Source organism: Babylonia areolata, chromosome 4 (assembly GCF_041734735.1).
Source record: "Babylonia areolata isolate BAREFJ2019XMU chromosome 4, ASM4173473v1, whole genome shotgun sequence".
NCBI lineage: Eukaryota > Metazoa > Mollusca > Gastropoda > Neogastropoda > Buccinidae > Babylonia > Babylonia areolata.
The window spans coordinates 20,471,899-20,488,246 of NC_134879.1; the positions used below are offsets into that span (position 1 = coordinate 20,471,899).

Consider the following 16,348-nt stretch of genomic DNA (forward strand, 5'->3'; position numbering starts at 1 on the left):
TTGAATGTGTTTTGGTCTTTTATCGTTTTATTTGCAGTTTCCTTCATTTGCTTTAGTTCCTCTTCGGTGAGGGCTGGATGTAAAAAAGCATGTATCTTGCCTATCTATTACCCTCATTAATACAGAACAAAGGCACAAATGGCTGTTGCTTGCTTTGGTTGCAGTCAATCAATATTTCTTTCTTCTGGAGGACTTAGGAACTGGGCCCCTTCTGAGTTATTAGACCTGTATCTTCCCCCAATGAAGGATTGGGCCTTGCCTTCCTATGCCAAATCCTGTGCCCTGATGGGCCTATAAGGTTATGGGATTTTCTCTTTTACACTGACTTCAGTTTATTTCCAAATCAAGCTGTTTCCTTTTATAGTACTGTTCCATGCCTTCAGCTGGCAGGAAAGACAGAGACGAGACTGCTGATGGCAAGAATTAATGCTACAAACTCCCCTTTCAATATTTCAGTCTGGAACTTTTAAAAACTTTATATATATATATATATATATATATATATATATATTATGAAAATAAACTTTTCTTCTTCTTTTTTTTAAATAATATTTTCAGAAACTGAAATCTGTTGACTCAGCTCCTGCCTGCTGAACCTCCCACTGAATGAAAACAAAATTACGAAAAAATGCAAATCACCACTGGCTCTGTTTTGAATCACAAAAGCCTATCTTGTATACATGTACATTTTTATTCATTTGTAAAGAGTTAACTGTGTGTGAGTTGTGCAACAGAGAAGAGTGTGTTGTTAGCTCCCACCAGGCAGTTGTGTGTTTTTTCAGTTGTATATGAACAAGTAAACTGCAATCAGTGTGTTCACATATATATACACTTTCTGTCTGTCTGTCTGTCTCTCTGTCTCTCTCCTCTCTCTCACTCTATCTCTATCTGTCTCCTTCTCTCTCTCTCTCTCTCTCTCTGTGTCTCTGTCTCTCACTCACACACACACACACACACACACACACACACACACACACACACACACCTTTCTCTCTCTCTCACACACACACACACACACACTGACTTCTCATGGTTGAGGACATTTTCCAAATCAGATTGAATAAAGAGAATTTCAGCACCATTATATATTTTGGTCATTCTGGTTCCCACAGACCCAAAGGCCCTGAAAGACCAGCAGAAGCAGCAGGATGACGCAGCAGCAGCAGCAGCATCAACAGCAGCCAACACTGACCTTCACCTCAACTTGCCGCCAGACATGACGGAAGACGACCCACAGTTTGTCAATGTATCCGAGGACACGCCACCTCATCGCCGATGTAAAATGTCCCCTCCCTCTCCTCTCAAGCGAGCTTTGATAGAGGTGAGTGAGTGTGTTGACTGTTGTATGTCTGTATTACAAATATGACTTTAAGCTTTCACCACCAAAGCGTGAGTGTATCAACTGGTCTGTTGTCTGTCTGCATGACAAGTATGACAAGTGCTTTAACCACCAAAGATGTATGAAAAAAATTCCAAGAAAGTGCTCTGGTCAAGACAACATTTTTACATGTTCCCACACTCAATGGTACATACACACTCACACACATACTCACACTCTCTCTCTCCCCCCCCCTCTCTCTCTCTGTCTCCCCCTTTCTCTCTATCCCCCTTTTCTCTCTCTCTCTCTCTCTCTCTCTCAGAGGTCTCTACATATGTACAAATCTGCCGTCTCTTGGATTGTGTGTCACAACCAGGATGTGGACCATTCAATAGTAGCCAGCAACAGCTGTAGAAATATAAACATTCGTTCGCTTGCATATCAATTGGAGCAAGTCCTTCCTCACCGAATTTTCCTGTAGCCCAACTGCTGTCAACTGCTGTCACCATAGCGGAATGTATCTGGGGCCACTCAGTTTTCCGGCTGCATTGATTTAGAAGGAACCAACACAGATGGAGCAGCAGTGTGCTCGCTAGAATTAAGCCTTTCACACCTGACAGCAGTTTTACTTTTGGTTCAGGGGTCATTGCTTAATCAGTCATCCTCAGGTCATGTGATCACGGAAACTTTGTTCTTTGTTTGCAATTGATGACTGCCTTGTGGGGTGTTTGAATCAATTTCTCAGCAAATTTTGTTACACAGGCTTTCTCCCTTCCCACTCTCCCTCTGTTTTTCAAAGCAGAAAAGGTTTTTGAGCATGTCAGCATGGCTACATTGAACGCTGTTTGAGTTTTTGTAAATTTGTTTGCATGGGGTTGGTGGTTTTGTTGCAAAAATTACAGATAGTTCCAGGAGTCAAAGGGTTAGCTGTCAAAGACAGTTCAGATGATGTGGATAAATAGGTAACTAACTTGATAAGTGATTAGATAGATAAAGAAGAAAAGGAAAAAACTGTGTATAAAATAAGTGCAGTAAAACAAAAGTGGGGGCTTTGCAACAGCAGTGGACAAATCAGGCTCACACTGGTTAGAAAATGTCATTATCTTCTTAATTGGGCATTTCTTTGTGTATGTGTTCAGCTGATTGTGTTGGCATTTACTTCCCCTGTCTTACTCTTTCTGTCTGTCTGTTTGCCTGTCTCTATCTCACTACATACTCTGTTTTCTTGGCAAAGCTTTTTAAATTTATCATATTGATAAACTTTGCTCAATGAAATGCTAGCATTTTGTTATCCAACTAAATACATCTTGGGATCTGAATTTGTATTCATCTTACAGGGTAATGCTCTTTCCATCTGCATTTGGATTGGATTTGTAACCAACCACAGTGATGTGGGCCAATGGTTAAAAGTTTGAATGTAGACTCCACAGCCTTTTAAAGCCATGGGGACAGTGAATTCATATCCACTGTGTTTGGAGCTTGGCATGGGAAGGCGGGGCCCAGTCCTCTCCCTCCCAACCGGTCAGGTACCCATTCACACTTTGTAGGAGCAAGGAAAATCAGAGTAAAGCTACTTTCTGAAGGACACAACACTATTCCCAAATGGGAACTTGAAATTTGATCACAAGTGAACACTGGTTCCAACGCCTTACCAGTTGTGCCATGGTGCCTCTTATGGGTTTTTGGCCTGTTCAAAAAAAACATTCAGTTCCCCCCGTCCCCGTCCCCACCCCCCTTTCCCCCCCTCTCTCTCTCTCTTTCTATCTCCCCTCCCTCTCCTTCTCTTTCTCTCTTTCCTCCCCCTTTCCTTCCCCACTTTCTCCTTACCCTCAATCTCTCCTTGCTCTCTCTCTCTTTCTCTCTCTCTCTCTCCCTCTCTCTCTCTCTCTCTCTCTCTCTCTCTCTCTATCTCTATATATATATATATATATACATATATATCCCCTCCATCTCCTTCTCTTTCTCTGTTTCCTCCCCCTTTCCTTCCCCTTTCTCTCCTCCCCCTCTATCTCTCATCTCTCTCTCTCTCTCTCTCTCTCTCTCTCTCTCTCTCTGTATCTGCCTTTCTCTCTCTCTCTGTTTCTCTTCCCAGCTCCCTCCCTCTCTCATTTTCCACCCTACCCCCATTCTCTTCTCCTCTCCCCTCCCCCCTCTCTCTATTTCCCCCATCTCTCTCTTTTTCTGTATGGATATGTATCTCCCTCTTTTTTTCTCCTCTTTCTCTGGATGGAGAGAGTGTGTGCATGTGTATGGATATGAATGTGTGAATGCGTTCGTTTTATTACTTTTACGATGTTAATGATGATTATGGTGATTATTCTTCGTTGTAGTAGCAGTAGATATAGCAGTGTTAACAAAATTATTATTGTTGTGTCGTAATCGTTAATGTTGTTATTGTTATTGTTGTCACAAGGACAGATTGGAAGACTGGGCGATGCCTAAAATCTTTATCCTTGAGTAATAAAGTTTTTGAATCTTGAATCTCTCTCTCTGTCTTCCTTTATCTTCCCCCTTCTCGCTCTCTCTGTCCCCCCCCCTCCCCCCCCCCCCCTTCCTCTCTCTCCTTCTCTCTTGCTGGCTGAAATACTGGCATAAAGATGATATGTCCTGAGTGGTGTTTTGTTCACTGTCATCTTGTAAATTTGCAGTGCATGAAAAGACTCAATTAGTTAGTCACCCATGGTTTATTCATTTGATTAGACACACACTGTCCTTAGAATGGAGTTTGTTTGATAGCAATTTCTGACAATATTCTGGTTGCATGGGTATAACAAAACAATACACTACATATATTGTGGCGGCTATGCATTTGGACTTGCACACACACACACACACACACACACACTCAGTGACACACACACACACACACACACAGTGACACACACACACACACACACACACACATGCACAGCATACAACACAATACAACACACACACACACACACACACACACACACGCACACACACTGGTGCTAAATTCACTCAAGGTCCAGGTTGTTATCAATTTGTACGCAAAAACAGGCTGGCAGCCTATGTTGATGACAACATGAAAATTACACAGCTGTATTGATTACAGTTTCACACAGGAACAGTGCATGGAAAGAGAGAGAGGGAGAGTGGTGTGGTAGGGGTGAAAATTTGTTTACACCCAAGAGTAGCAAGCAAGCTGTCATTGCAGGTTGCTAACTTTGGCATTGTAGGTTTATGTTCTGCATTGTTTTCTGTTTTACTGAGTCTCTGCTTCTGTCTCTGTCTGTCTCTATTATTCCCTCATTATTCAGGTACAACAGATTTTATTCTGTTTGGCTGAGCAAAGTACATTTCTCAGAATGTTGACTTGTCCCATTGTAACACCCCCCCGCCCCCCTTCTCCTTTTCTGTATGGGACAGCAGCCTTCACAGTTAGTGTTATCCTCATTCTTTCTCTCTATCTCTCTCACTCTCAGTCTTTCCCTCTCTCTCTCTCTCTCTCTCAGTCTCCCCCTTCCTCTCTCTCCCTCTCTCTCACTCATCTTTCCTTCTTTACTCTCTTCAGTGTCAAACTTGCTCCATACCTTAGTAGTAGCTCCATGAGGTGCGTAAACTGGACTTTATTGTAGGCATCTTCAAGGTCGATTGCTACTGGTAGCAGCAGCACTTCAGGAAAGAACCATCATCCTACGCCTCGGAGATTGGATGTCTGCACCTTCTAAACTATCCATGGGACTGCCAAAAGGGTTTCCACTCTCTCCTGTCCTCTACAACTGCCCGGGACATGCAGGTGTTAAGGGAAATGAGCAAACTGACAGACTTGCTGGTAACACAACAACAACGAGCGGCCTACATCTAGGAAAATCGGAAATCCTCAGAAAAGTCCAAGAATATCAAAAAGAACAGGTACAAGGCCATCACACCATCGATCGCCTCAAAGAAATAAAGGTAGAGAGAGGGAGTGGCCGTAAGTGTAGCATGAAAGGTAGAGCACGATGCTTTGTAAATCAAACAAATATCGGCGTCATTTCCAAACCAACATTGCGCAGATTTCTTCAAAACGGAACAGAGTCTCTGGTCTCTGTGGGCTTTTCCAAATACAGTAGACTGAGCAACACACTAGACGTCACATTCTTGGCATCAGAGATCTTTTCCCACTCCTCTCGCAGCCAATCAGTGGCAGCCTTTGTGCGTGTGTGTATGTGTGTGTTTGTGTGTGTGTGCGTGCGCGAGGGTGTGAGTGTACACAAGTGTCAGGAGAGTTCTATGCACATGCGTGTGTGTGTGTTGGAGAGGGGTCAGGGGGTGGGGGGGGGGGGGGGGGGGTAGAGGATGAGGTATGTGTGTGTATGCATGCCTACACTGTGGGAGCAACAGAATATTGGATCGTGCGGGTGTGCATATATATATATTTGTATATATGTGTGTGGTGTTGGGGTTGGGGTATATGGGCATATGTGTGTGGGCTTGTACAAGTAAGTGTGCCTCTGTGTGTGTGTGCGTGTGTGTGTGCCGTGGAAGCTGTGATACGTAGCCTAGAAATGAGTGTGTGGAGGAGGGGGGTGACGGGGGAGGGGGTGCAGGGTAATGTGTGTGTGTGTGTGTTGGGGCTCATGTACGTTTATGTGTATTTGATTGTACTTTAATATCTGTGAAACTGCATGTTTGTTGCATATCTGTTATGCATATGTGTGTGAATGTGTGTCTGCATGTTTTTACATTTATTTGCTTATTTATCATCATTGTTCTCTTTTTTATTTATTTATTTTATTTTATTTTATTTATGTATTTATTTATTTATCCTTTTTTTTTTCTTTTTTTTTTTTTTGTACGCTTACACTAAGTTACAGTTGAATTTAGTTTTTGCGCCTTACAAATATTATTATTAGTAGTAGTAGTTCTTTTTTATGTATTTATCTATTATTTATTTATTTATTTACTTATTTCTTTTCATTTTATTCATTTATATATTTATTTTTGTTTGTTTGTTTTGTTTTGTTTTGTTTTTTGTTTTGTTTTTTCTCAAGGCCTGACTAAGCGCGTTGGATTACGCTGCTGGTCAGGCATCTGCTTGGCAGATGTGGTGTAGCATATATGGATTTGTCTGAACGCAGTGACGCCTCCTTGAGCTACTGATACTGATACTGATACTCTCTTCATTGTTGACCCCACACCCCATCTCTTCCTCTCTTCTTGTTATTTCAATTTTCTCTCTTTATTTTTTCTTGTGCTATTCTTTCTTAATTTTGAACTGCAGGGCTGGGTGGAAAAAAAAGCATTCTTTTATTGTGCTTATCTCAATTAGTCAATACCCTGGAAAAATAAAATTTTGTTTGTTGTTCATTTGTTCTCTCTCTCAGTCTCACTCCCTCTTTCTTTTCTTTCTTCTTCTCTTATTAGTCCTCCTCCAATCTTCATAGGTATTTTTTTATGTTTGCATTTGTATTTTTATCACCCTCCCTCCTTTTTCTGCATGTTGCATCTGTCACTCTCTCTCTGTCTCTGTCTCTCTCTCTCTCTGTCTCTCTCTCTCTCTCACTCACTCACTAACTTTGGACTCTCCCTCTCTCACTCTCTCACTTTGGACTTTGTATTGTTTCAATATTTGCTTTCACCATATTCATTCATTTATTCTAATGTTTTGTTATGCAGTAAGACTATGTTGACGCATTCACCCATGTCCATCTCATGGCCAATGATTTCAAGGTGTCAAAGTTTGTATTTTGTATTTCTTTTTATCACAACAGATTTCTCTGTGTGAAATTCGGGCTGCTCTCCCCAGGGAGAGTGCGTCACTATACTACAGCGCCACCCATTTTTTTTGTATTTTTCCTGCGTGCAGTTTTATTTGTTTTTCCTATTGACATGGATTTTTCTACAAAATTTTGCCAGGAACAACCCTTTTGTTGCCGTGGGTTCTTTTACATGCGCTAAGTGCGTGCTGCACACAGGACCTCGGTTTATCATCTCATCCGAATGACTAGCGTCCAGACCACCACTCAAGGTCTAGTGGAGGGGGAGAAAATAATGGCGGCTGAGCCGTGATTTGAACCAGCGCGCTCAGATTTTCTCGCTTCCTAGGCGGACGTTACCTCTAGGCCATCACTCCACTCTCCCTCTCCTGCTTCAGTCAAAAATACCAGTGCTAATGAAACAGTGGAAGACAAAATGGTGACTTCCTGTTTTTGATCAAGGCCATGGCTGTTTCCTGCTCTTCTTCACCTGTGCTCTTCCTCCTCCTTTGTGTTGTTGTGGTTCTGCCTCTTTCTCATTGAAACTGTTTTCTTGGTAGGTTTTGTTGTTGTTGTTTTGTGTGTGTGTGCGAGTGTGTGTGTATCTGTGTGTGTGTGTGCGCGCGCGCGCATTTCTTGTTTGTATGCTTCAACATAATTATGATCCTGGAATCCAGATTTTATGTATTTTGTGTGTGTGTTCTCCTCCCCCACTTCTTCACCTGCCTCTTTTCACTTGCACAAATCCTTTGGGATTTTATGATAATAAATGAAGTTGAGTCGAATCGAGTCACACACACACACAATATCACACAGATACTTTATCACACACAAATGCATGACTGTTAATTGGATTCCTTGCCTAATTCCATGACCAGAGTTTTATATTCACACAAACCATTGTGCTGTGACTGAAATCAAGAAGCCAGTTACTATCTGTGTCAGCATGATCACTATGTTAGATGGAGACTAATGCTTCCCTTTGACAGGGCCCCTGATAAAATTTCATTGTGCTGCTCCACTCAAAGCTGGAAGACACAGAGAAGACTTGAAATGCCAGTCACAGGAGGCGTGGGTATCTGTGCAGAAAGGAGGGAGAGGGGAGGTGGGTTTTGGGAAGGAGAAAGGGGATGGGAGGGGGAGGGGGAAATGGGCCTTTTTTGGTTAATACTGTATGGATGTGGCTGATCCCTGTAGCAATATATGATAGTCAGATCATCACAGCATCAGGACAGCACCTAGAGGAGGAAACTGCTGTCCTGACTTGCTGGGCTAGAATCTGATTATAGTGGAGAGTGTCCTGCCCAAGTTACTGTATTGTATGGTATTGTATTATATTGTCACAACAGATTTCTCTATGAAATTCGAGTTGCTCTTCCCAGGGAGAGCACATCGCAACAGTGAGAGTGCCAACCTTTTTTTTTTCCTTCATTTGTTTTCCTATCAAAGTGGATTTTTCTAAAGGATTTTGCCAGGGCAACCCTTTTGTTGCCATTGGTTCTTTTTCAAGAACTAATTGCATGCTGCACACAGTTTATTATCTCTTCCAAATGAAATCTCCATCTGTTGGCCAAAAAGGTTTTAGGACAGTCATGGCTGGGGTGGTTCCCAAAGGGTCTGCTCATCCTCAAGGCTGCAGCGCTAAGAGCCAAAGCAACCTTGCCTCCTAGTTGGAGAGTCATAGTCCTTTATGAAAGACTAAGCTGTGAATGACTTCCCATTACAACAGAGAAACCATAGATCACACAGCTCACACTTTGTTATGTAGGGTCAGGTGAATTTACAGATTTACACTCTTGCAGCTCTTTACAATCAATGTGGGAATGGGAATGTAAAGGACTAGGGTCAGGCCAATTTATAGTATAACAGCAATTTACAGCAGCAGTTCTTTTAGGGCAGACTATGTGGAATAGTTGTGAGGATGAACTGCTGCTCTCTGTCTCACTTGATTGTACTTTGTGTCGCAGTGTTGTCCCACTTCCCCTGAATGTAAGAGGGGGTTGGCAGTACACAATATGCATTTTGTTATCAACCATCATGCATGGCGGTTCACCCCAGCAAGGCATTGGACGCACAATAGCACATAATGCAAGCTTTGAATGAGCAGATAGCGCTGAAAAGGTTTTGAGTTCATGGATTGCTCCTGCTGCTCAGCATTTCATGGTGTCACCTTGACTGGTAATGTGAATGTGCAGACATTGTGTTTGTGGTGTGTGTGTGTGTTTATGTGTTTGTGTGTGTGTGTGTGTGTGTTGTTTGTTGTTGTTGTTTTTTTTTGGGGGGGATGTGTGCATGTATTGTTAGTGTAATTACTGTGTCTGTATCCATGCATGGAAGTGTGCTTGTGGGTGTATGTATGTGTGGGTATTTTATTAGTTCTTTTGTATCTTTTCACTCAAAATTATATTAGATAAGTATAAAACATACTAGTGTGTGTGTCTGTGTGTGTGCAAGAGTGTGCATGAGTGTGTGTGTGTGTGCATGTTTGTTAGTGTGTGCATGTGTGTTTGTGTGTGCATGTGTGTTGTGCCTGTGTGTTGTGTGTGTGTGTGTGTGTGTGCGTGTGTGTGAATGCATTTTAGACATTTGAATAAATGGATGAAAGATAGCAAGATTTCCTGCTTTCAAGCTTCTATTATGTTTGAGTGTGCATGTGAGCATGTGCAAGTGTGTAGGGGAGCCTACATCAGTACATGTGACTGTGTGTGAGGGTATGTCTTTGGCATGCTGAATACCTCATAACTGACTTTATTCATTGTTTATGTAGAGCAGGAAGGTGGCAGAATGGTTAAGACGCTCATCTGCCAACATAGAGTCCATGAGGGTTTGGGTTCGAATCCTGCTCTTGCCCTTTCTCTCAAGTTTGACTGGAAAATCAAACTGAGCATCTTGTCATTCAGATGAATCAATAAACCGAGTTCCCTTGTGCAGCATGCACTTGGCGCACTGAAAAAGAACCCATGGCAACAAGAGTGTTTCCACTGGCAAAATTCTGTTGAAGAAATCCACTCTGATAGGTACACAAAATATATGCATGCACTCAAGGCCTGACAAAAGGAGTTGGGATATGCTGCTAGTCAGGAATCTGCAAAGCAGATGTGGTGTAACGTATATGGATTTGTCCAAACTCAGTGATGCTTCCTTGAGAAACTGAAACTTACATTATTAACCTGAACAGCATACTTCTTTGGCTTATTTGTGTGTAGCTGTCACTTCAGTGGTGCTGGACTATGTTCTTACTGTCAGACCGCTTCATTATGAAATGGTTATTCCATTGTTCTGACCTGTAGGTTTTGTCTCATTTCAGTGGGGTGACAGCCCTTCACTGGTGAGATGCTCCGCAGCAGCAGCCAAGGGGTTAAGTGACGCTAAGATGTGCAAAAATGCCAACTTGTTCCAGTTCTTTCGTTTTCTATATAAATCATGACCAGACTCACCAGCCTGAGCCTGTCTGTCTGCCAATATCTTTCTCTATCTTGTCTCCACAGTTGTCGTGATAGTTTTAATGACAAGTAATTACCAGATTATACGTTCAGAGAAAAGTAGTCGTTTACAAGTGTTGGCAGCATAACAATAATAGCAATACAGTACTTGTAGTTGTACATTTATATATGGTGCTTTCAAGCCTCTGAAACATTTCACCATAACATGTTGGTCAGAGACAAGGCTAGCAACAGCATACGTATTCGCACAGGCACACACTCACGCATACAGACGCATGCACACATACATGCATAGGCACACCTCAGACACACACACACATATACATGCGAACACATGTGCACAAATTTATGCACAAACACACACACACACACACACACACACACACACACACACACACACCACATGCATGCGCATGCGCGCACGCACACACACACACACACACACACACACACACACACACACACACTGTCTCCTTTTTTTTTATTCTATTTTTTCAGTTATGGCTTGATGAAAAAAAGTGATTGTTGCTTATTCAATTTACCATCATGAAATAAAATCTCGACTTGACTTCACACACACACACACACACACACACACACACACACACACATTCATCACAGACTATACATACTCATCATACATACCACATGAAAAAGCCTAAGTAAATCAATATCATGTCACAATACTTAACTTTAAAAACCCTGTCACAGTACTTAAAACTATTCCCGATTTGTGGACCAACAGAATACAAGAAATGGAATGGAGTGCCTTAATTATGGAGGTCTGAAAAGGAATGCTTTTAGATATGTTTCAAGGATGTGAGTGGGGACTGAAAAAGGTAGTGCATTCTATGCTTGTACAGCTACAGAACTAAAACCTCTCATGCCGATGCTTTTAGAGCAGCATAATTATCATGGTTTATAAATCAGGATAGGGATAGGGATACAATGACAATATATGTTCATGAGGTGGAAAAGTATTTTTTTCTTTCTTCTTTTTATCTAATCTGCAGTGAATATGCAACCATTGGAAAGCAACCAGCCGGTATTTTTTGTTTCACTCTTGATATTATATCTCATTTTCTTCCTCACTCTCATGAAGTTCTGTCACACCACCCCATTCCCAACATCCAGAGGTCCTTCACAATCATGTAGAACACCTTATTGAATCAAAGTCACATTTTGTTTTTAAACTGGGGGTGGGCGCACAAAGAAGAGTTCATCTGTTCATCACCCCAGTGACTCTTCACACAGAGTTGAGAGAGAAGAAGAGAGAAAGAGTCCAGACTAAATGATCTTTTAGACTTTATTTCAAATAGAAGAGGAAGTTTACAGTGTTGCACAGCTTTTTTTCAGCCTTCAGGAAACAATGTTAGTTTAGGAGGAAGAAAAAAGCACAATAGAACTTAAAATAATTGATAACCTTACAGTTTTTATTTAAGGATAGAGATAATGGAGTGTGTGTGTGTGTGTGTGTCAGTGTGTGTGTGTGTTGGGGTGTGGGTGTGTTCTTTGTCAGGGGATTTTCATAGATTCATGCTGCAGAAGTCTTGAATAGTCTCTCTTTTTTTCTTTTCTTTTCTTCATTTTTTGATCCAGTAGCCCCATGAATTCTTTTTCATTCCACATCAGAGACATTTTTCTTTTAGACGATTCAGGTGGAAAGGTTGTCCAAGTATTTCCGTAAGTTTCATTAGTTATTTTAAAGACTATTAGTCAGCATGTGCTTTTTAGATAAGTGGTGATTTAGCGACAGGAAAATGTGTATGTGTGTGTGTGTGTGTGTGTGAAGGGCTTTTTTTTTTTTTTTTTCCATGTTGAAGGTTGTTCATAACAATTTTTTGTCTGTTTGTTTTTCAATAATTGTTCAGTATGTTGTGCTTTAAGAAGTGACTGGAGAACTTTCTCTCTTTTTTTTTTTTTCTTTTTTTTTTTTTTTTTATAGTTCCCATCTATTCCGAACTCCGTCCCACGTTTTAGTTCCGTTCTTGTTGCATTTAAATCAGCAGGAATCAGCATGTGAGCCATGCAGGTTTTTTCTTTTTCTTTTTTTCCTTTTTTTTTTTTTTAATAGTCAGTAGCTCCATTCAGTCAGCTTTATTTCACATTCAAATCAAAGACATGTTTCTTTTGGACCATTCAACTGTCATGGTCATCCTAGGGCATTCATAACAAGATTTTGAAAATACATTTATTATTGTTCAGTGTGCTGTCTTTTATGCGGTGATTTAACAACAGGAAAACTTCTTTTTTTTTAATGAAAGCATTTCTTTGTGTCCATTGGCCCCTCTCCCACACCCCACCCTCCTGAGGGTGATAAAAAAACAGCAATGAAATGTCCCTGCATGGGCAACAACAATGTACATGTGTGTGTGGTAGTGTGTGGCGAGTTATGGTGCTGTTTGGGCTTTTATTATGGGTGGGGGTAGCGTGGGGAGGGTAGGGAGGGGGGGGGGTGAGGGGAGTAGGGTTTGGGGAGTTTTATCCAGGTCTTTCTGTGGCATTGTTGCACGACAGGGGCTCACATTCCTGTGCAGACTCTGTGTGTGTGTGTGTGTTTTCGTGTGTTTGTGTGCACATGTGTATGCATTTGATGTGTGTGTGGTTGTGAGTGCTACATGTGTGTTTGTGTGTGTGGTAGTGAGTGCTACATGAGTGTGTGTGTGTTTGTGTGTGTGTGTGTGTGTGAGTGCTACATGAGTGTGTGTGTTTGTGTGTGGGGGGGGGGGGGGGGGCGGGAGTGCTACATGAGTGTGTGTGTTTGTGTGTGTGTGTGGGGGGGGGGGGGGTGAGTGCTACATGAGTGTGTGTGTGTGTATGCCCCAGTTTCTCTCTCTCTCTCTCTCTCTCTCTCTCTCTCTCTCTCTCTCTCTGTGTCTGTCTGTCTGTCTGTCTCTGTCTCAGTTACTCGCTCGTACATTCAATCTCACTCCCTCTCTCTCTCTGTCACTTAGCCCCCCCCCCCCCTCTCTCTCTCTCTCTCTCTTCTCTCTCTCTTCCTTTGTCCTCTTATCATCACCATCAGACGACAATAAATGAACACAATGTTGTTCGAATGCCAACCAACCTACGTCCCCCTTGGTCTTACATAATGTTTTTTTGTCGTTTGTAGCTTTCTTTGCCACGTTTTTTTATCAGTCCACCACCACCTCTTCAGTGTGTATGTATGTGTGTATGTGTGTGCAATGTGAACCCAATCCAAGGAGGAAAGCCTACATGTAGATATCAGTTCCACAGTCTCCCACAACCTTGGTCTCTCTCCTCAGCTGATGACCAACAGCCCAGCCAGTTGTTGCATTGCACGTGTTTTCCAGTGGGTCACTGGTTCAGACGAAATTGCCAGTAAAGGGCTGGGCTGTAGACCTAATTCCTCAGTGAAGCAGCACGCCCATCTCAAGACGAAGAAGACTTTGGAACTGGTCAGTGTGCGTGTTGGCACGTGGTAGGTTGTCACGGTTAAGACTTACGGATTTGCACAGTGGTGGAATTGTCAACGCTGAAGCGACAGACAGCAGGGAATCGTGTATCGACCCCCATGCTATGGATGGTTGTAATTACTGTGCTCATGACAGTTCAAACGGGGGGATGGGGTGGGGGGGGGGGTACAGGCACCAAGCCACAATACCACAAATAAGTGTGCTGTATATTGCATATTTCAGTGTGGTGAATAAGATGAAAAATATAGCCTACCTGATAAGTATGGTTTTAATGGATAGTTTTTATTAGATATAATCATAGATAAGTAACTACTTTTAAAAGGAAGGAGAAGAAATAGTTCATCATCAAACTGAACCAGTAAAATATGGTACAAAATGACATGATGTATTGTCTTAATAAGTAAATTAATTTGCAAGCAACCTATTAGTATTACTTGTGGCGACAGCATGCTGAGAGCAATGGCTGGTGTTCTGTTTTGGCGTAACCTGGTGGTGAATGCCGACCTAAATTCATGTCAGTGATGTAAAATGCCTCACCGTCATGATTTTGTGTGTCACTGTGTTTGCTCTTCTGTGGATTGTGATATTACGTCACCCCAGACGCCAAACCAGACTGTGTAACATCATTCGACATGGTTCAAGATAGCAATGCCTGTGCCGTCAGCGAAGATAGTTCACCTCTTGACGTCTTCCTTTATCTGGAGAAAAATGATTGCGAATAATCAGCGGCCTTCGTGTGATTAAAACCCTCGTACTGACAAGAGCAACAGTTGTTCAAAAGCAAACGACTTTTATTATCTTATAAGTTATATTGCAGCTGTTAGGTCTTCAGCCTAGAAAGAAAGATTTACGGCTCATTCATATACCAAACTGTTGGCTGCTTCAAGTGTCGGCTCATAGGACATGGGAGAAATTAATTCACTGGTCGGGAAAACCAAATGGGTTTCAAGCCAGTTACCAAAGACGAGGCTCGTTGTTATGTGTCCAATTGTTCGCTCTTTCGGGTATGTATTACTGTCAGCTATTATTATGACACGATCTGATCATTGTTGGTTTGTTTTAGTGTTCTTTTAAGGACAATTCATTGGGGTTGGTTGTGCGTGCTGTTGCTGTTGTAGTGTTGCCGTGTGAGGTTAAAGTTCCTTATGAGGTTTAAAGTTCCCATCGCCTTTTTCTGGCCATCAGGGCAGTGAATCCATACCCACTGTCCAAGGATGGTTACAGTTAGGAAGGCCAGGCCCAGCACTCTCCAGCCGCCAAGCGAAGTGGGGCACCCATTCACGCCTGGATGCAGTGAGGAAAATCAAAGTGTCGTGCCTTTCCCCAGGAAACAATACCATGCTGAAACGGGGCCTCGAACTCAGATCCCAAGTGACACACACTGGATCACACGTCCAGCGCCTAACCAATTTTGCCACGGACGCTCACTGAAATGTTGGGTGAAAAGCCAAGACTTTCACCTTTTCTTCCCACTGGCCCACCTCCCACCGCTACACCCCATTCCCGTGTCCCAGTACAGTTGGATATATTGCTGTGATCAGTTGTGATAAGCCGTGAGATTGGCACATGAGGCCGGGGTCAACATCCTCGTTTTGTGCTTTCTGGGATGTGATGACCATGTTGATAGCAGACAGACCTCCGTTGTTGATCCCCGACAGTTGCCAGGTCTGAGAATTGGTGGCACAGAATGACGTCTGGTTCACCTCGATAACCAAAGTGCATCTCGGAGTCGACTTATTTACGCATACGAATTATTTACATTCATGAGAAATACTTTTTTGCAGATACGACTTAATACCAATTCACTTTCAGCATGCACATAATGAACAATACTAATTTCTTATACTGTTATAGGTAAATAAATGCAAAGTTTACCCCTCCAAATGTATAGATCTGTCAACCGACCATTGGGAATGGCCATTGTCAGAGTTCAGTGTTAAATGTGTTTCATATTTTTGTATTGCCGACATGAAATGTGCAACATTTTCATTTACCCTTTGAAGTTTCATGAAATAAACATGTCGTGTCTCGTCTTGATAAGAAGATTGGGGTTACTCAGCCAAGTATCGGTGGTGGTTCGTTTTGTTAACCGTTTCAGTTACGTCTCCAGAACAGGCCACGGACTTGATCCAGGCTGAAGTGGCAATCACTTCTCTGTTGTCTGCCTACTCCTCACGGCGATAACTGCAATAGATCGCACACGATTCTGATTTCATCATTGCTCATTGACTGATTCGTTGCAGTATGTTCATGGTACAACTATATGAACAAGATGATGACACCCAGCGGTTTTAATAGGGTTGCCACGGGTCCCGGAAAACCGGAAACGTCCTGGGAAAGTGGAAGGGTTTATCCAGGGCTTGAACAGTGCTGAAAAAATACACCTCTTGAAAAAGTCCAGGATTTTTCAAAAGCTGTCCACCGTAATGTTGCTTTCAGTCTTCCGGC

The 16,348-nt window shown here is 42.3% G+C and overlaps 1 protein-coding gene across 3 annotated transcripts in view; it reads left to right on the top strand.

Moving 5' to 3' along the window:
- Positions 1-16,348, top strand: part of LOC143280938 (uncharacterized) — a 110,224-nt gene that overhangs the window by 7,776 nt on the left and 86,100 nt on the right. For all 3 annotated transcript variants that reach the window (XM_076585740.1, XM_076585742.1, XM_076585741.1), the window contains exon 4: positions 1,113-1,321. In XM_076585740.1, coding sequence (XP_076441855.1) covers positions 1,113-1,321 — 209 coding nt within the window. The remainder of the gene's footprint in view (positions 1-1,112; positions 1,322-16,348) is intronic.